The sequence below is a fragment of the Filicampus tigris genome, chromosome 4 (genome assembly GCF_054856515.1).
Source record: "Filicampus tigris isolate MCC_2025a chromosome 4, RoL_Ftig_1.0, whole genome shotgun sequence".
NCBI lineage: Eukaryota > Metazoa > Chordata > Actinopteri > Syngnathiformes > Syngnathidae > Filicampus > Filicampus tigris.
In genome coordinates, this window is record NC_141220.1 from 4,673,190 (window position 1) to 4,694,756 (window position 21,567).

The window sequence follows — 21,567 nt, forward strand, 5'->3', positions numbered from 1 at the left end:
AAAATCACATGAAAACATTTTTTTTTGTCTCTTAGGTTTAGAGAACACCATTGTACATGAATAGAAGCTTTCATAAATTGAAATCACCATTACATCAAGTAATTGGGAATACTTGATTATTATTTAATCATCCCAACCTTTTGTATCACTGAGGTATTTGTGGGTCTCAGTTAGGGCTGGGCCGATAATTCGATATCGATATGTATCGCGATTGACACGTGATCGATACCAATAGTATATCATGATATACTTTTCAGTCATATCGCCCAGCCCTAGTCTCAGTGTCTCTTAGCTTTCATTCTTTCATGTTTCAACACTTAAAGACCTAGTGTGAAGTAAACTTGGCCAACCGTCTTTTGAAGGCTAAAACTACTAGTTTATATGACGCAACCCACCCAGATTCAATAATTAGACCCATAGCAACACACTTAACAACAAAAATGCAAATGTTCGTCATTCTCCAGTAAACTTCGGCGAGTGACGTCATTAGAAGAGATCGAGTCGCCAGTCACCCATTATGCTGCATTGTTTACTGTCACGTTTGCTGCTCTTTGCCATTTTCATCGTGTTTTTCGGCGAAATGCCACGGCGCTGTGTGGCGATGCGTTGTTCACATTCAGCCCAACAGTTGTTTGAGTGGCCAAAAGATAAGAATTGGGCATGTAAATGGACCAGTTTGTGTTACTTTTCAACTGGCTTCAACATTAACTGGCTCCCGATTCCAGCTGTGGCCATTCGGGCAATGCCAGTCCAGTCATTTTGTTTTTCCTGTCTGTGGATGCGTCACAAGCAACATTGAAACCGTTCAAAGTGCGTACCTGTTCAATTCTGACATAAACACTTGAAACAAGACGTCACAGCATCGAATATCAAACAATAATACTAAGCTAATAATCGTAGCCTATTTAGCTTCCCATTCTTCAAATGTCAGTGGGTGTCATCTCCACTCCAGGACCGGTCGTTCAGGCACAACGTTTTCAGGTCCAACATGCCTCATGGCAACAACCTCCTCTTTCTCCAGATCTTTAAACACCGGGATCCCCTCAGTTAAATTTGGAATATCACTTTCTGACTCCGTTTCTGAGTGGCTTTGTACACTTTATCCAATGAGCGCTGTTCTTGTTGTTCATCTAATGACGTCACACTTCCGGTTTTGTTGCGGCCAGCCTCTCGCTTCGGAAAAACTGTTACTCTGTCAAATATACGAAATAGAAATGATATTTTCATGCTTTATCTTTTGTATAATGTTTAATTACTTTAGTTCGTTTTAATTTGGCATTTTTTGAAGTAACTTCACACTAGGACTTTAAGTTTTATTTTCCTGTGATCATTGGGTTTGAGAATTAGGCAGCTTGAGGCTCTTTTAATGAGCAGTGGATTGTGCGTCATTACTTCAAAACTCAGAAAGTTCAGTGCTATTTGATGAGTTCAGCCCAATTGATAATACATATATGCCTTATGTCTTTTTTTTTCTCTTTCTCCATCTCCTATAGTTGACTCCAATTTTCCTGATGGATATATCACAGAATAACAATTATTATAGCTTCAACTGGCAAATGAAGTGGAAAATGCACCACATAAATCTTACAGCCTCCCACTATCCTTACTCCCAACTCTCCAAGACACAAGAAGGAGAAGATATTTCTCCTTGGATAAAAGAAGAAAGCCGAAACTTTTTCTGTACCATTCAATGTCCGAAAGCAGTGATGCAGTGATTGATTCATTAAGCCAGGGCTGTAATGAGGAAGGAAATCGCAATTCAAACTTACATTTGAAACACAAAATGTAATTGGAATTTTATACAGAGAAGTCCCTTTGTACGATTATGATTAAAGCAAAATTAATTGTATGAAAATGTCCTCATAGATACTGAAAACGAGATAAAGCAACGCTCGGACGGCATGGGCCTAATTCTAAAAATATTGTGTATGGGATCGATCTTTTTTTTGCCCCTCTCGACTATCTTTTTCTCTTATGAAGGTCCAAATCTAGCTATGTTAATTTTATCTGAAATTAGAGTGAACCATGCAGGCGTGGAAGTTGAAATTAGCCTAAAGATGTTTCATTTACAAAGACAGAAACACTTTGTCAGGCAGCGATTGTTTCCAAGCATTATCTCTGCTTGCTTTTAATTGCTTTGCAAGTGAAATTAACAGAATTAGAAAAATTGCCTCTCCCTTTTTCTACAAGCGTCTTCATTCACAGGCATTGTTGTGTGCTTTGTATGGATTATAGACTCCTTTGTTTCAGCAGTGTAAATATATACGCCTCAAGTCACGGCTTTATTCTGAAACAATCCCTCTATTGGTTTGACACAACCAAATTAGAATTAATTTGCAACCTGTCTGGGTTGAGGCGGGGCAACTGGAATCATGGCTTTCTCTCTGGATTAAATGTAAAACCTTGCACCATTCCTTCTTTCTAGTATTTCGTCATGTGGCGTTCTCTCTTGACAGGGAGCACGTTATACTAACCACTTCTGTCTCACTCGAGATCTCAAATCCTCTTCAAAGAAATGCTTACCTAGATTCAATCATTCAGGTTTTTTTTTTAACCATCTCTCGGGAAATGAAAATGGTGACTACTATTTTCTGGCAATGAACCAGCAAATGAAGAATCACAACTGAGGCTTGGAATACAGCAAACAAGAGACGGTTCTGAGCTCCCAATGCACTATTTTAAGAAGGCTGATATATTAATCTTAAAGAGGGGGCATTAATAATGAAGACGCCTTTTTTTCCCCCTTTTCATGGATGTAATCTTCAAACAGGCTAAAATAGATCAAAAGTACTGTATAATTACTGTGGTCAGCAGGGATTGTGAAATTGTAATTGATATAGATCAGCCCTTCACTAATCACTCTTTTAGCTTCAATTTTAGGTATACTGCAATTTGGCTTTAGGTCCCCTTTGGCTTCTGCCATTTATCTTATGGATTATATTGTTAAGCGGGTCTCTGTCTTGAAACCATTTTTTACCATTGGTTCAATTTACATGTATTGTTCTGCTTTGTGCTTTTACACTTTGCCTTTCACTTCATTGCATTTCATTTGTGTTGGTACGAGTAGAAGACAATTTCCTCAAGTCCTTCAAATTCCTCCATTAAATACAATGGATGCAGTCGCAGTTTACAAGTAAACATAAAAGAAAGAAATCCTACCCAAATTTACTCCTTACCAACCAGTGATTGTACTGATCTACGTTTTATATGTACTGTACAGTGTGTTCCATCTCCCTCCATATTTGTCTTGCAGGTTCCCTTGGCGATCTTGACGGCAATGAGGATAACACTCTTGACGATCTGAGCCTCTCAGGAGAGGAGGCAGAGGCCTCAGACCTCGATGATTCAGCAGAGGGTGAAAGCAGCAGTCCACCGCCGTACACACCACCGTACAATGAAGGTGAGATGCTCAGCACAAACCAGTAAACCCGATTCATCTTCACTGACTTCCATACTGGATGTTTTTACAGCACCTTTAAGATAAAACACATTTTGTCCTGATTGTTAGTAGTATGAGAAATATGATGGGGAGGAAATTAACGCCTTTTTTTTTTTGTCTGATCTGTATTGATCTTCTACCACAAACAATCACATGATTGTACAAATTACTAAACTGAGAGTATACATTTGTTAATTGAGGGAACTAATGACTAAACTGAGGATACAGATGACTAAATTGAGGGTACATATTACTAAATTCAGGATACAGATTAATAAATTGAGGAAGAGATTAGTAAATTGAGGAACAGATTAGAAAATTGAGGGCACATTTGACTAAATTGGGGATACAGATGACTAAATTGTAGGTACAGATTAGTAATCTGAGGGTACTGATGACTTGATATGAATCGAGGATGCATATAAGTAAACTCGGGGTAGTAACAGATTTTCAGTGAGTATTGTTTTTCTCATACCTTGCACCAGAGGGGCTCTGTAGAAACCAAAGAGTTAACTCAATGAATTTTATTAAAGCAGTATGCTGAATCAATGGTGCTGGTGAAAGATTAAACTCATTCCAAAATCTCTGATTTAATAGAAAACCTCTTTCTCATTATCCTGCCCAGACTATAATTTACAAATACTGGGGAACCAGGGTGACAAGCTGGACTATTTTTTTATGTGTGTACTATGGCTGTTGAATGATAAATGTGCATATCGCATAATAAACAGACTCTCCCAAGCAGTTTTTGTCTTGCAAGGGAAAAGTACACACTTTTGACAAAACTCACAATGTCATCAAACACATACTCATGCACTGAAATTTGCACAATCACAGTTTTATGGCTAATTCAGCCACCTGATTTAAACTGCATATATAAATCAGAATATAACATGATTTGATTAAATAATTACTGTGTGTCCATAATCGAAGGTTGTCCACATTTGGTTCAATAAAAGTCAGCTTTCCTTTTTACTGTGTTGTGTGCCTGCTTGTTTCCAGTACAAAGATTGTTTTGGCAGCGAATAGAGATTCTTGTTGAAACATGACACATTGTAAGAGATGTTTTCATTGGTTGTTTTTCACAGTTTCCACAATACATGCGGGAAACCAGTGAATATTAAGTTAAAAGAAATCAAAATCCTCACAAAATTGACAGCTACCACAAAGAACAATTAACAATTGAAGATTGCATGCGTTTGTCTACAGCCAAGCCTTTTTTTTTTTTAATTCTAGCTATACCGACACCATAGTTTAGTGTGTTGTTGTCTTCTGCAGCTGAAGCCCTTCATCCAGCTTCCATTTATCCTCCGCCGTTGATTCTTGACATGCACCATTAATGATTGACATTCTCTTGCTCGTTTTGCAAATGTACTGTAACTGTGGCTCACTGGATATTTTTCCTTAAACTCTATCAAATCTACAGGCGGTGTGAAACATTTGGCCCCAGGGTCAGAACCCCACACCCACAGTGGTGAACTGGAATATTTTTTACTCAATTTCTATTCATAAACTGGCCGACAAACTTGAGACTCAGACCACATACAACCTGCTGTTTGAACAGTGAACAAGGTTTCTCAGTAATGAACAATCAATTCAATAATATAATTAACATCAACACACAGTCATTGATAACCGCATCAATTTCAGCCAAGGTCTGGTTACATGGCATAGTTGTACATTAAACTGCACTAATAGTTAACAAATAATACAATAAAAGATGTAAAACACACCCCTTTACTAACCAACAGGCACATACAAAAACAATTCTAAATTCTATATGAACAATTATACAGTATATGTTAAGTCACAAAGGCTGTCTATTTTATTTATTATTCTGTGAAAAATGCACTTTACATAAGGTATTGCTAAAACCAGTTGACATTTTTACATAAAGCAGGATTGTCACCATCTGCTGAAGATAGTTAATAAAGTAACTTGTAATTGAACTCATTAGTTGGTTTTAAAACTAACTAAGCTACTTTAAACATCAAGTAATCAGTAAACTAAGTAACTAAGTTTCTTTTTTCAAGATCACTGTGACAACACTGATGATAATACCGATAACCGTGATTATAATTCAGAGGGAATTGAAACGTCATGCCATTCTAAATTTAATAGTAAATAGTCTCGTCACCTATCTGAAGCTTAGTTTGAGCTTCATCAGATGGTCTTGATCTTTGAGTTGCTGCCATTTGATTGTCTTTTTTTCATTTGTACCTGATAAATTGGCCCCCTCATCATATTTTAAAAATATATCTATATTTGAAAAAAAAAATCCTCTGGCTCAATCTAGAGACCGGTAAATCTGTCCCCTCAATGCACCTCTTATCCCATGCCTCCCGCTTGTACCGTCTGATAGCAGAGTGTTCAGTCATATTCTTTTGACTTATTCAAGATTTCTCTAGCTGTGTTTTTGTAATCTCAAAAATTCCTGCACTTGTGAAATTTTGGGGCTGGAAGTGATAAGCGTCTGTTGGTTCGGTTGGTTTGATAAAGCCATGGAAATTCTGTCAGGTGCTAATCGAGACAAGATTAGAGATTAAGAAAGTGTGTGTGTCTGCGTGTGTGCGTGGATGTGTGCGTTTGTGCATTCGAGAAAAAGGTGAGCGGTAGGTTATGGGTATGATGGAATATAAGAAAAAAAACCTTCCAACAGTGTCATTACTAAAGCTCCTTTGTATCTGTTTTGTTTGACCTTTTTTGTTCTCTTCCGCACCAAACACACACCATCCCATCACACTCTTCACATACTTCTCCGGGGTTCCTCGGTTTCCCAGCGCTGCCATTATCACTTCTCTATAAATCAGCCATGTTTGACGAACCTGCTCTTTCAACCTGGGATCAATACCAGGTCTTTATCTGGTCAGTGCTGGCTAATAAGGCAAGGCCTCTTATCCACCATCTGGAATAGAGAGAGAGAGAGAGAGAGAGAGAGAGACAGAGCGAGAGAGAATCACTGACACACACATGCACAGCCCCGCACACTCTCTCTCGCAGCATGTGTTCTTTTCGTTCTCTGTTGTGGGTTTATTTTTCCTCTGTTATTTTCCCTCTCTCTTCTCAGAATTTCTCAACAGTTGCAAACACGTGTTCCTTTCTTACCAAAAGGTTCCACAATCATACTTCTAGATCACAGGAAGCCTAGCCGAAAGTTTACTGATTAGTCAATGTGTGACCCAGTTTTGACCTCCGACTGTCATGTCCTTTTTGGAGGCAACCGCATCCATTTTTGATCATGTGTTCATGTTTTAGAAGGTAAGGCAAGGCAGCTTTATTTACAGTATAGAGCGCATTTCATCCACACAACACCTACAAGCATTTATTAACAAACAGCTAAAAACTTTCAAAGGCAAAGGAAATTCTGAGAAAGCAAAAGTAGCTAACTAAGAATTATTAAATGAATGTACATTGACAACAATTAAAACACGTTTACAAATGAAATATTTAAAGTCATTTAAAAGCAAAGTAGAGATATAAAAAAATGCTTTCTTCCTGGCAGTGAAATTGTTTTGAATGCTTATAACACCTTGATCTCAAGAATGGAAAAAAAATAGTTTATGTAATCCATAATAATATTTATTTTCTGTTGTATCATGATGGACCGTTTTGCATTGTATATTTCGAGTGCAAGTCTAAATAATGTGTTTAGGAGGGAATTGTCTGTCTTTTTTTTTTTTTTCTATAGACATCAATTCATCTGTTTTCTACACTACTTAATCAAATGTAGGCTCATGCAGGCTGAGTCTACTCTAGCTGACTTAAGATGACTTAGAGCTGGACACCCTGGACAGATCACCAATCACCCACTTGCCTGACGCATTGACACAGATGACCATCCCCACTCACATTCACACCAAAAGACAATTTAGAGTCTTTGCTGCAGTGAGCCTAATGTGAGAAAGCTGGACCACACACAAACTTCCAGGTAGAACATGGAAACTGTACATAAAGGCATGAGTGGGTACTGTGCAAACCACTCATCTGTGTTTTTATTCACGTTTCTTTGTTTTTAACTATTAGTTGGGAACCGGGAATAATTTGCAGACCTTTGTGTTTGATTTAAAACATTTTTATGGCTTTATATCCACCAGCGAGATCAGAGGGAAATTCAAGATATGGTGCTTGGCTGGACTCCAACTGGGAATGTTTGGACTCCTACATTCTTTCTCTTATGCTTCACCTTGGCCTCAAGAGACCGGATACACGAGTCTCCTTTGTTTAAAAGTGTGTGCACGGGCTAGATAGTTGACCCTTCTTTTTCCATTTATGTCAGTGATTTGACAGTAGCAAGTGTATCATCGGTTGTCTTTTATTTTCCCACACATTGTATATTAATTATATTCTACCCATAAATAGTAAACAATAAATCATCCAAATGCTCATTAAGCTCTGCTCCACTGTGGCTGTTTAATTGTTTTCTTTTTTTTCCCTTTTTTTTTTTTTTAATACTATAGCGGTTTCCCCTAGAGTGATAGGCTGAAAAAGACCAGACATGTCATAGTCAAAGTAGGCCTACTGTATATGATTTAAAAAACAGAGCCAAATTGATATAAAAAATATCATGTGTGAAACTCCAAACTGCTCAAATCTTTCTTTGGACCGTGCTGTAACCTGTTATGAAAAGACTTTTAGCATTTTTTAAATTGCCTTTGTCCGATTGATCATGCGCTTGCCTTGAACATTACATTCAAGATAAAAACAAAAATACAATCCAACAGTACAGCGCACCTGATCATTTTGGTGAGAAGCATGTCTGCACCATGCAGTGAATCGTAGTGTGAAGCTTCACGAGTGCTTTTCCTCTTGTGCTATTCATCTCTTCACTACATTGATTGTTTATTGGATCGTGAGTTTGTGGTTAAAGAGTACCACTCCAGACGTTGGTGCAGCTGCTGCAAAGACTTCACTACACAGCTATTGCAAGGTCACATCTACCTTGTGTCAGCCTCTATGCAGCCACTACAGCGTATATGCAAGAAGGAAGAAATACACAAAAGGGCAGAATGAAAGCAAAAAAACAAACAAAAAAAACAAATATAGAAATGAGTTAGGAGGTGAGATTGTTGGATGACTTTGCCCTGCCAGTTTGACAGGGGAAGTTCAGCTTATCAGATTGATGGAGACTGTCTTGCTATGCGGGGGGAGGGAGGGTTTTGGCAGAGAAGTGTCTGTCGACTCCTCCTGATACCTGCCTCCCTGTCTGAGATGATATGGGAGATAATATTGATAATATTAAACGCAATAACTGTGTCTCCAGCTCCCCTCCCACGCTCCATCCCCTGCCGGATAAAATCAATGTGCCATTCAATGTGATTTATAGCTGAAAATAATGGCACTATTTAGACGGGTGGGGGTGGGCGGCGGACGGGGTATTTGTGTGTGTGTTCTTGTGTGTGCTTGTGTTTGGATTGTCCTTTGTTGTTTGTACAGTATGTTGCTGCATAAAGTGATTGCATGTAGAATAATTTGAAAGGTAGACGTCAGATGATTTGATGTGTGTGTGTGTGTGTGTGTGTGTGTGTGTATGAGTGTGAGAGCGCTGCTGTATTTGACAACGCAGATCCAATCTTTCAACAGTTACATTATTAATGTTGGCATTGAAGGGTGTGTCTCGTGGTCGCCGGGCCTTTTATGGTGGGTATTGATTGGACGCTATTGCTCGTTATCAAAATGGGAATGTACGGGTAAACACGGCCTTTGTGCAGTATAAGCTAAAGCGTTGGAGGCTTGAAAAAACATGCCAGGGGTATGGAGTCGAAGCAGGGGCGGAGCCACGGGTGGGCCTGGGTGTGCACAGGCCCACCCGGATTGACAGACTGCCCACCCGGTGGGATTCATGAAAAAAAAAAAAAAAAAAAACTTTTAAATGTTAGTAAATTATTATTGAATTATTTTTTAATTAGTGTGTCGTTGTGTTGCCTTTATTTTTTTTTTTTTATTGAATATTAAAAATGGCATAATTGTGGTTGTCTAAGGAATATCCGAACTTCACATTATTCAGGTTGTCATTTTATTTAAATATGCGATGTGTAGGGACAGGAGGATTGTGCTCAGTGAGAGAAATATTCAGGCCCACCCTGATTTTTCCAGGTCCACCCATTAGCCACGTTCTGGCTCCGCCCCTGAGTTAAAGTGGCCGAATCTCAATTATAGCTAGATGCAGTAGTTACTCATCCTCTTGTATCGCTTTTCGTCAATTGATAGTACCAAGTGTTATTCATCCTTTCAACAAAGGAGACGATGCTTTAGTTTACGAATTCAGCAGATTAAGCGTCAACAAATATGTGTGATGGACTCAGTATTAGTTCTATACTTTGGCACAAAGAAGCAAGGGTTTAACACGAAGCTGGACAACAGAATAAAGAAAGACCATTGAGGCCGTAAAGATGCAAGGCGGTGTAGATTTATAAAGGAAACGTTATTGTAAAAAGCTATGACAAACAAATACATACAATTGAGACGTCCTAATTTCATATAACCCTTGTCCCGATTGTGACGCAAGACTTCGAGAACAAGAAGAGAGTGATCTTTACTCAGATAGTCGGAGGTGCTGTGATGTAACTATTGATCTAATCTTGACTAATCACGAGTTGTGCTAATAGGGAGGGACTTTTGATAAACAGACTGATAACAGCTGCACAGGCAAAGTTCACATATACACATGCATGGATAAACGCTTTGTATTAACACACACGTGAAGACTTTCAGGAAAAACACACACAAACACCCCCCCCCCCACACACACACACACACACACTGGTCAGATCATGCGCTGAACCACACAGGGATCTCTTTGATCACTGAGCATGGGGCTCTGTAATCAGCTTGATCAATGGCAGGTATATCAGTGTTGATTAGAAGAACACTGGCAGCCTCAGTCTTTGCTAAATTGTGACAGGGCAAGGGGAAGAAGATAGCGATAAAAAAAGCAATCCTAGAATATTCCCCCACCCCCTATACTCTCACATTTAGTGGAGGGAACAAGAGAGAAGGTTGGTGGACAACGATAAAGACAAAAAATGAGATGCTGGCAGAAGACAAGTGGAAATACTGTAGCCCCAAAATGAGGGAGGTGAAAGCAGGAAGAGTGAAAGCATCATCTGTGATTCTCCGCAGTTGTAGACGGAATGAAAGGGCCCAGCTCTGTGTGGCGAGGTGTTGTGTTACACAGCTCAGGTAGCCATTTCACAGTAGCCTTTGATCAGCAGACAGGAACAGCCACTGCCCGGACACATTCACACACATCACACGGGCAAATATGCAGAGCTTGCAAACACACACCGGATTAGTTCAATGAATGTCCAGATTTGAATGCCACTTATTAGCAACGGTTTAGCGGGAAGCTCACAGGAAATGTCGCTAACGACCTTGTGTGTTTTGTATCTAGCGCCGAGGACGCAGGACATTCATGGAGACCCCGATGAGGCTGATGAAGATGGAGGCGGGCAACGGCTGGCACGCAGTGGTGGTAAAGAGCAAGATGAAGGGCAGGAAGAGGATGGCGTGTTTCAGTGGAGCGGTCCAGGTGAGTAATTACCCTTCAGAGCTCTCACATTCTCATTTCATTTACTTTTGTATCACTCTCGAGGTCCTTTACTAGGCCTTCACTGTTGTCCGCGTCATTGTTTTGAAGTTGACTCAAATAAGATGTGCAATATTAAAGGCATGGGTGGAGGGGAAGTCAAAGTCAATTAAGTCATCACAATCAAAAATAGTGTAAAGTGTAGCGCCAACCCTTGGTGGCGACACCGTCCTTCTCTGAAACCTGACTTGTGCCCCAGCAGGCTGCTGCGTTAGTTCTCTGCTTATAAAACCATAAAAAAGAACATGTCCTCGTGTGATCCCCTTCCTACTTGATTTTGATGTTCGGGAGTGGTCTGAAGGAACATGTTCTTGTATTTCTACTAGTTAATACATAAAAATCCCTTTTGGGGACATATTTGATATACCGATTTTCAGAAAGCATGCAAGATAAATCATGAATCACTACTTCTCCAATATGTCGACAAAATGAATATATTATAAACTGGGTGAGTAATCTATTTAACAAGATGTTTAACCTTTTCTCACCTTGTTGCGCCTCACCTTAAAGTAGAAGTCAACCCAAAAATGTTCTTGACAATATTGTGTTCTATGCGCCTTCACTAGTCTAAACATGGCATTCTAATTAGTATTGCATTTGTGGAATATGAGTTAAGCAGCAAAATCCGACTATTTTTAACCAGCTCAGTGGACGGCCATTTTTGTCACTTGCAGTCAACTGAAAATGACATCACAGTTGCTCAGGGCTCAGGTAACGACCAATTATGGCTCACCTGCTTTCTGAAACTGAGCCATGGTTGTGTTGTTACCTAAGCCCCGAGCACCTGTGATGTCATTTTCGGTCGGCAGCAAGTGGCAAAATGGCCGCCCCTTGAAATGGACCGAAACGGGTGGATTTTTCTGCTTAACTCATATTACACAAACATAATATTAATCAGAATACGCTGCGTTTAGAGTCGTGGAGGCACATAGAACATATTATTGTAAAGAACATTTTGGGGGGTTGACTTCCTATTTAAAGTTATCTATCTTAAACAGCCATCAGTTGTTTTTAAAAAGTTACATTTAGATACATGCCTTGTTACTTTTGAAAAAAAAAGATATCTCCACTCGCCACCATAGAGGCGCATGGTAAACGTAAACTTTAATCAGCGTTTTCTCTGTATTGTACATGTATAGTCTTTTCTCATTCACAGCAAAACAAGAATAAAAATGAGTATATGCGAGCGTAGTCGCCTAATCATAGTCATCAGAAATCAATTAAAAAAACATGAACTTTTTCCCACACTTCGTAGATCCGAACCGATCCTCTCTTGTGTCGGGCGTCTTCCAATGTCCTTTGTGTTGTCCTACCTTTTCCTTTCTGGAGATGTGAATATGACAGCCCGGGGATGCAAATGTATTCAAGTCAAAAACAACAACACAAAACAGACACACACAGCTAGAAGGAGATAACAAGAAAAATACCTTTCTTATCGAGGTTTGTTTATTTTTCTGTTTCTTTTGTCTTCAATGAGTTAAACAGTGCACAAAGATTAGCACCGCATCTCTCACTAGTTCCTTTTCAAGCTGTGGTCATTTTATGTATTTGCATGTTTGAGTAAGCAAGTGAACACAGTTGTGTGCGTGCGTGTGCGTGTATGTTTTTGTGTGTGTGCGTGCGCGTGCATGCGTGTGTATGTGTGTTTTAATTCCTCCAGTGGGGAGGAGAGGATGTGTTCATTATCGTCCTGTCCCAGCCTTGTCCTTTTAACAGTAATTGGAGCGATATTAATTGCTGCGTGGTGGCTGGTTGATGGTAGCACCATGATGCTGTACTGATATGGTCCTTCGTGTTTTTTTTTTTTTTTTTAACCCCCGCCTCCCACCCCACTCCTCCGCACAAACTAACTGGCGGCTGAGCGAGGTGGTGGAGTGGGGGAGAGAAAGGGAGAGAGATAGGCCCTCTATCAGCTCCGGAGCAGGCGCTGTCTTTATCAGGAGCACGATTGGCAAAAAGGAAACTTTGACCAGTCTGAATTTTTCTCTTATCGTCAAGCCTCCCCTTCCTCCATCGCTCCCTTCCTCCATCCATCCACCTTCTCCTCCTCTGGTCTCTCCATCACAGGCTAGCTCACAACTCTGCTAACCGCCTCCCAGCCCCTTCTCTCCTCTCCTACAGCGTGCAGTACATCAGCACTTCTTTTCTTCGCTTCCTGTCATCTGGCCCGTCATTGTGGACAAGCGCCACCAGCCAATGTACTATTGTTCAATACAAAACACTCATCATGTATCAGACACTTCCCATAAGCGCATGAGAGAGAAAGTGTGTATTGGCTAGAATGGAAGTAAACAGAGTTTTATCTCTTTTGGGAGTGTTGGCATTCCACTCGTTTCTCACTGTTGTTGATTGTAGACACTGGCTTTAGGGACGAGAAGTTCCGACTAGCCTTTAATCTTACGGAGCTTTGCTGTTTACTTTGTGCCAAGTTGCTCAGGAGTGTCAACATTTAACAACCTTTAACACTGTGTCACAAATGTTTATAGCCGTGTTAGCTTCTTAATAACAACTAAAGTGGAAATAATAGGGTTGAGCCCACTCTCTTCTGGACACTGGTTGACCTTTGATTTGATCATAGAGGTATTTTGAAACAATTTCCCATTGGAAATAATGGAAATTGAGTTATTGCCATATTTTCTATAAGCTTTTAACATTTTTAATAGTCAAGCAAGTGCATGCACACGATACAGCGTTTTCTCAAACTTTAATAGTGTCAACTGCAGAGGAACAAAAGTGGAGAGGGTGGAAAATTCACTCTTCGCTGTCGTACAAAAAAATAATAAAACCTCAGCACTGTGAACATTAAATTGTTTGGTTCATGATTGTGTACTCAACAACTCTGTGGTGAACCTGCAGCCAGTTAACTGCTTTTGCTTGTGAGTTGAGCCGCCTCATACGAAGACTAAAATGTAGCTCACTTGAAGTATGAATGCTGAATTCTCTTATGAAAAGAGACCTCTTTCCCCAAATTGTTGACAAAATACAAATTGTACCATTTCAGAAGCATTCCACTTTAAAAGTTCCACTTATAGGCACAGAGCCAACTCATGGAGAACAAATGGCGGATAACTGCATTCATCATTTCTGTGATGACAACTAATGAAGTATACATATCACCGCATGCAATGCACTGACAATGCAATCCGTATAGCATTTTCATTGGCTGAGGTTTTATTTTATAACGCAGCCATCAGCTACACCTACCTGGGATTTTACTCTTAAAACTCTTATATTTAAATTCATTTACAATTCAGTATGTCCTCTTGTTACATTAAAGTATTGTTTCATCACTGGACAAAATTTTCCATTCAATATAATTGACACTGTTGTTTGTGGTAGTCTGAACTGCATATATTAACTTTAGCTGGTGGTCAGTGTTTTTCTTGTCATTATTATTTGCGGCAGAGTGAGAAACAAGACAATGACTTTGTGGCCTCTGCCGATAAAATAAAAGACATAAATTAAACTGAAGTGATAATTCAGAATGGATTAGTGAGTCAAGCAATTTTCAGTTGGCGGATGTGTACTCTATTTTGAAACAATCAAGATGACATCTGTCTGCCGCAGCAGTGTGTGCGTGTGCGAGTGTGCGTGCATGTGTTCTCGTGTCATTTTGATCGAGCAATGGCAGTAAGGTGCCTTAAGAAAGGTCTAGGTGGGAGCTGCTTCCTATCAGGGATGATATGATTTGCTAAAGCTGCCATTTTTAATCTACAGTTTGTCCATATTGCATGATATGCAAAATAAATTATGAAGTGAAGAAAAAAAAAAAAAACTATCTTTTGAATGACCTTGCAGGCTTGAAGGTTCGATATTTTCTCCCTCGCAGCTTTAACTTCTTGATATGCAAATGGTGTCACAGTAATCCCTTGTCATTTGCTAGCTGGCTTGCCTGGCAGTCTCCCCACATACTCGCCTTATAACTCCATTGTCAGTGGCCAAAGAGAATCTCCATCTAAATTGTGAAAGTGCTTTATGTCCAATTGCAAGATGATGGACACAGCATGAATTGATATCCAGTGTGATGAATTATCAAATTCACAAGCACTTGAAAAAAAAAAAAAGAAGATAACCTTGATGTCTATAGTACAACCCTTGAGGTTAAACTGGTATTCATTGTTACAGCGTGAAAAACTGAACGGTATACTTGTTTGGTGACTACATTTTTCAGTACAGACATTTTTTATTCGGGGCATGACTGTCATTGATCGTAGATGTAGGGGCATGTTGATGGGTCATTCTCCTGTGATCCATAGGCTTAAAGTTAGGAAAATTTACATCCGTCTTTTTTCTTTTAACATTTTGAATTTAAATGTTATACTGCAGGTCTAACTTTTTATCTTGCTTTTTATCCTCCAAATTTGGGCTATTTTTCTTTCAGTACAAGAGTAATTGGATGAATAATAAAAACAAAAATGGGCGACATGACTGAAAAGTATATCACAATATATATATATAAGTATTTTATAGTTGTCGATATAATTTTTTTTATACTATTGAACTCGGGGGCGGGGAGAGGTTGAATTTTGGTAATTTTATTTTAATATACACCTCTTAAATTAAGACGTGAATAGGTCAAAACAACTATGAGAAAGTCAATTAAACTGGTCAATATAGAGATGAAATAAACTCCTTTTTAATTAAACAATGTGCTTAGTAGGGCTGGGCAATATGGCTGAAAAATGTCTCACAATATAGTAAAGTATAAAGAATTTCATATCAGTCAATGTTGATAATTATTGATTTTTTTTTTAACCTATTTATTTATTTTTAAACAAACTGTTTTTGTGTACATTCTCATGTCGGGTATTGTGCAGTTTCACCTCCACCAGTGCATTGTAAATGCTTATTTGCATTATGTGCCACCCCAAAGCAGTATTGTTTATGCACATACATTTGCCTTCATTCAATGTTCATACAATGTAAGTGAAGTAATATTCTGTCTCTTGCAGAGCATGCAGTAGCGTTGTCCAACTGTCTTGGGACTACTTTATCTTTTTAGCGGACTCATTATTGCCTTAGTCCATTCTTATTTTACTTGCTTGATTTTGACTTATCTGCGATGCCGAGAGTCGGACATGGCTAATACTGTTGCTAGCACGTCAAAGACAGGGAACCCCTTTACTTGTATACCACGTCTCCATCCAGAGGTGTTTAATTGGGTTAGTATGCATAATATCAAATTATTGTACTGAGTCCACTGGTCATTTATTTGAACAAAGTGACTCTTTCATTTCGCATGAGTATGCCGCATGCATGCGTCGCTGGTTTAGCTGCTTCTTCTTCGTGTTTGGACTTGGAGACCGCTGTGTGCTGCCTACAACACGCACAATGCAGTGGTCGGGGTATGCTTTCTGATTTTATTTTTTTCTCTGTTGAACATTTTATCAAAGGCATTTTGTATTGATAGAGATCTTATCGCCCGGCCCTATGAAGGATCTTTATTCTTACTATTTCTTTGTGAGATTGAATGCTTTTGTTATGATAAGATACCATTTACAATGGTAAATGATTTTACTGCTGATATTTTCCATTTAACAGTAATTACGATTTAATGTTTTTTTTTTTTTTTTGTTGATGTTGTTGTTGTTTTATTTTTATTTTTTACAGTGGACCACTGTTTTAACGTGCTTGTTTCTGTAAAAATGATGGTTTATGTTTGGCTAACAATCTAGAGATTTGTACTGTAAATTTAAGCGTGCACAACTCCATATGCTATAGTTTTGCCAAAATTATACTGTAAAATGTACCTTTTTCACACATTTTAAACATTAGAGTATATATCTTTTTAAATGATACGCACATTTCTTTGTTTTCACCGTAATTTTTTATTATTTTTAAATTTTTTAACATTAAAAATCTATCCAATCTGGCCAATATGGCCAATCTATCAATTCATTTTACTCAACTGAAGAGCTTGTTTTTTGTAATGGTATTTATTAAAGGCTACAGCTTTGCAATTTCACAAAATCCCACCAAAGAACAAAAACATTCAACTTTTACAATATTGAAAGGGCTCAGATATGATTGAAATTTATGTTTATTAATTTTGCTATATTTTCCAATCTAATATTCTTTGCGGTATGTTAGTACCTATCATAATAACACACTCATTTCAATAATAAGAACAGCAAAGAATAGCCTCACAGGGCCTTTTAAAGTTGAACATCCTTTGAAAACATCTATACTCCGCAAGCAAGTCAGCCAAGTCAGGCATATTTTCCTGCTTGCCTTAGCACTGCTTGGCGCTTATCCTTCCCAATAAAGCATTCTAATGGTTGCCTTAATAAGTGTGAGTAATATTTACTAGGTTCTGTGCAAATTGAGTTATCATGCAGTAGTTAATTACTGTGTATGGGAGCATGAAGACACAATGCACTTATCACACTCAATGATACTTTACACCCCTTTTTTTGCCTTGCGGAAGTGACCCCCTTCAACTGCAGAACTGAGGCCAAGTACAGCTTTCATTTCCATTTGCTGCCATGACACCTAGGGGGTGACGCTACGGGGTGACCACTTGTTGAGCCCTGAGTCTAAGGCCGGTTGTTAAAAAATCCCGGCTACGTGTAGACAAAGCCTAAAAAAGAGAACGCGAAGTGTGAAGTGCACTCGAGCCCCATAAAGACAGAGCAAGCTGCATTTCACTTCAGCAGCTCTTCATCACCAAGCCACTGAATGAACTTAAAATTAACAATGAATGTGTTCACAGATACATATTAGGCAATAAGTTGGTCACAAAATCTTTACTTTGTTGTATATTTTCACACCTGATGCATGCAAAGACACTCCAGACACCCATTTATTTATATACAGCACTGTGCAAACTATTGCCAAGTACATGTTCCATACTATTTCCCCTTTAAAGGGGCAGGTGAGATGAAGGTGAGGGAGCACGGCCCTTATAGAAACAGTGAGGAATAAAGAATATTGAGTTGAGCGCGCAGAGATAATGAGGGGTGAAAATGGGTGAGGGATTAAGGATCAATGAGAGGCACAGATGAGGGGTGAGAGATTTAAGAGGGCCAATTGAGATAGCGAAATTAGAGGTGAGCGATGGGAAGTGGCTCGGGTTAAGAGTTGGAAGGCTGTGGGAGATATCATTTGTCTTGTTGGTGCTGTTAACTAAAGTACCTTACATATCGCATTTCAGTTTGACTGTCGATTTAATATTCTCTCTTATCATAGTCATCATTGAAATGTTACATTTTTGTAACTAGTTGGATCTTTGGAACAGATGGAGGAACATTTTAGCAATGTTACATACATATATATATATATATATATATTAAATAAGAAACATTTTGGTGCATTCTCGCCAGGTAAAAAAAACCCAAACATTTATTGTGTTTTAAAGTTGTATTTGTTGTATTTTTGGTTGTTTGTTGTGTTTTTTAATACGGGTTCTTTAGTCCTGTTCCTCAAGGACCACTGTCCTGCTTGTTTTCCATTTCTTTCTGCTACAACACACCTGATTCAAATGATCAGATAATCAACAAGGTCTACAGAAGCTGGATAACGATCCTCATCAGATGAATCTGAAATGTGTTGCAACAAGGAGAAATGGAAAACAGGCAGGACAGTGGCCCTTGAGGAACAGGATTGAAGTCCACTGTTTTAAAACTGAAGTAAAATGTAGACATTTTAAGTTTTGATATGGCAGTGGAATGCTGGACAAAATCCTCGTCTGTGCAAAAAAAAAAAAAGAAAAAAAATTTTGGGGGGGAAGAAGTGAAAGTCATCATTTTTGCTCCAAAGTCTCTGTTTGTATTTCCATTGAAATTCTTCTGTGGGCTCTTGTGGGAGGACAGAAACTCAAGTACATTAAAATAGTTAGTGTAGTTACAGAATAAGCGTGAGCTGCATGAGAGTTGAGCTGACCCACATCCATCCATCTCTTGCATACGTGGAGTTTACTGTGCTCCGACTCTGTCTCCTTGCACCGTATCTCCAACCAGCAGACTCCCTTGCATCTCAAGAGAAGGGTGCCCCTTTGCTGGCTGTCAATTTGAGATGTCACTCAAGATGGCAGGGGATGCTGATTGGCTGTCACACGGCCAGAGGGCTTGTCTTGTCACTGTGGGTCATACCTGAAGGAGATTGTGAAGGTTTGTCTTTGTTCTGCACAGCTAGGCAGAATTGTTGGTAAGCTTACCCTTAAAGAAAGAAGTAGCCTTACTGAAGTCACTTGAAATTGATTCAAATAAAAAACAAAATACAAATCTACTGAAATTAACGAGGTACCTGTCAACAGGTTCAGAAGTCTTAATCAGTTAGCGAACTAGTTAGACTGCTGTGATTGCCTCAAAAGGTTGCCGGAAAGATTGAAAGACAAATATCAATGTATGCTGATGATACATGCTTCCTTCTTAGTCCAAAACCTCAATGTTTACAAACTCGTATAAATCGTCAGGATACAATCTGTGTTAAAGCTTAATTGTGATGAATGTAAAAATACTTTGGATTAGTCGTCCAAAATGGATGTTAAAGTTACAGTGATGTGGATTGATGGACCCGTTGAGGAATCAGGTATTGTTATCCCAGAGAGTAGGACCTATGTTAAGTAAAGTAGTAGTATAGTTGTATACCTGTTTATGTCATTGCCATCTCTGCCACAAACAGAAGCAGAAGGTCTTTGAATTTATTTGGGATGGCAAAACGGAAAGAATTGAAAGAGATCCATCCATCCATTATCTATACCGCTTATCCTCACAAGGGTCGCGGGCGTGCTGGAGCCTATCCCAGCTGTCTTCGGGCAGTAGGCGGGGGACACCCTGAATTGGTTGCCAGCCAATCGCAGGGTACTCAGAGACAAACATCTGCACTCTCAATCACACCTAGGGGCAATTTAGAGAGTCCAATCAATGCATGTTTTTGGAATGTGGGAGGAAACAGGAGTACCCAGAAAAAACCCATGCAGGCACGGGGAGAACATGCAAACTCCACACAGGGAGGCCGGGCCGGGATCGAACCCACGACCTCTGAACTGTGAGGCGGACATGCTAACCAGTCGCCCACCGTGCCTCTGAATTGAAAGAGATTTCCTGTATAATTATTATCAATGTGTGGGGCTGGAATTGCTGAACCTTTTTGTTTGATTTCACTCTATTTTCCTCTTTGATGGACATTTGTTTTGTTGGGAAAAACTTGTGAATAAAGGTGTGAGTTTTGTTAATGATATTGCGTAAATGGCAAAATAAGGAATCTGAAGAATTTAGAACTGTTTGGTACGGTTTGTTCGACCCATTCATACATGCAATTCATTGCAACACTAGGAAGAGACTGGAAACAGCTAATTAATAAGTACAAATACAACTAAACTTTTAGTTTGCCATCCACCAATAAGAGGCTCAAAATGGTAAAAAGGTTTGAAAATAAATCAAACAACACATGGCTTAAATCTACTTAAGATAGGACCGTGCAATGCATACAGGAGGTGGGAGGACATGTTTGATTGCCCTTTACCCTGGAATAGGATATTTAAGTTCATTTGGAATAACACTGTAGATGTATAAAACAGATATTTTTCAATTAAAGTAGTATATAATTTTTTTGCGAAAACGACAAATATTTGGAGACGAGTTGAATCTGGTGAATGTCGCTTTTGTTTCTCAGAATCAGAGTCCTTGACACACTTGTTTTGGCATTGTTATATTGTGTCCTCCTTTTGGAGAGATGTTGAAACATGTTGAAGGAAATGGATTTATGCCAAAAAATAGATATAGCTTCAGTGACGCTTTGGGGATTTTATAACCTGATCTTGTAAATGTAATTATACTAATAGGAAAACAGTTTATTTTTAAAGAAGATGGGAGGTTTTAAGACGGATACTTTGGAGACATTAATATGGATACATTGGACTTTGATCTTAATTGAGTCATTTGTAAACGACAATTTTTGTTGTTGTGGCGCTGACATTCTTGTGCGTTTTTGTGTATATTGGCTTTTGTAATGTTGATTGTTTGTTTTGTATATAGTGGTCTGCTTTTATTTTTGATTTGTTGCTATAAGGATGTTATTGCCCTTGTCTTAATGTTGGTTCAAAAAAAATGTTGGCATGAAAACATTCTTCATTATTATCTGTATCAGTTTTGTCCCTGAGAGGTGTCATGAGTTAGTTTGATAATTCTGTTGAACCAGAAAAACAGCAATGCCTTACTGTCATTAGTTCATTCTCGTTTTCCATCTTTTTTGGTTGGGTAACCTACCAACAATTTAGCCAACCTGACTTTTGCATACTTTTGAGATTGACATTTGACTACATTTTCATGATCAACTATGGAGAAAATGAATGGATTGATTGTTATTTGCTAAAATATTATATTTCCATTTTTTTTCTTGACATGTTCTGGACATCTGGGTTGATACCAGTGTCGCACTGCCCTGAGAACTTGTGCACGATAAGTCTGAGTGGGTTTATCACAATTTGTCATCGCTGATGTTCTTGTTTTCAAACTAGTTGAGACTAAAGAAAGCACAGCTGCTGGTTGCAGCAAAGTAGTAATCTACAGGCAGCACATCCAGTTGTATGACCTAGATGGTA

The 21,567-nt window shown here is 38.9% G+C and overlaps 1 protein-coding gene across 2 annotated transcripts in view; it reads left to right on the forward strand.

Moving 5' to 3' along the window:
- zfpm1 (zinc finger protein, FOG family member 1) overlaps positions 1 to 21,567 on the forward strand; it is a 111,328-nt gene that overhangs the window by 51,424 nt on the left and 38,337 nt on the right. For both annotated transcript variants that reach the window (XM_086029245.1, XM_086029246.1), the window contains exons 2-3: positions 3,254 to 3,400; positions 10,830 to 10,967. In XM_086029245.1, the coding sequence (XP_085885371.1) occupies positions 3,254 to 3,400; positions 10,830 to 10,967 (285 nt within the window). The remainder of the gene's footprint in view (positions 1 to 3,253; positions 3,401 to 10,829; positions 10,968 to 21,567) is intronic.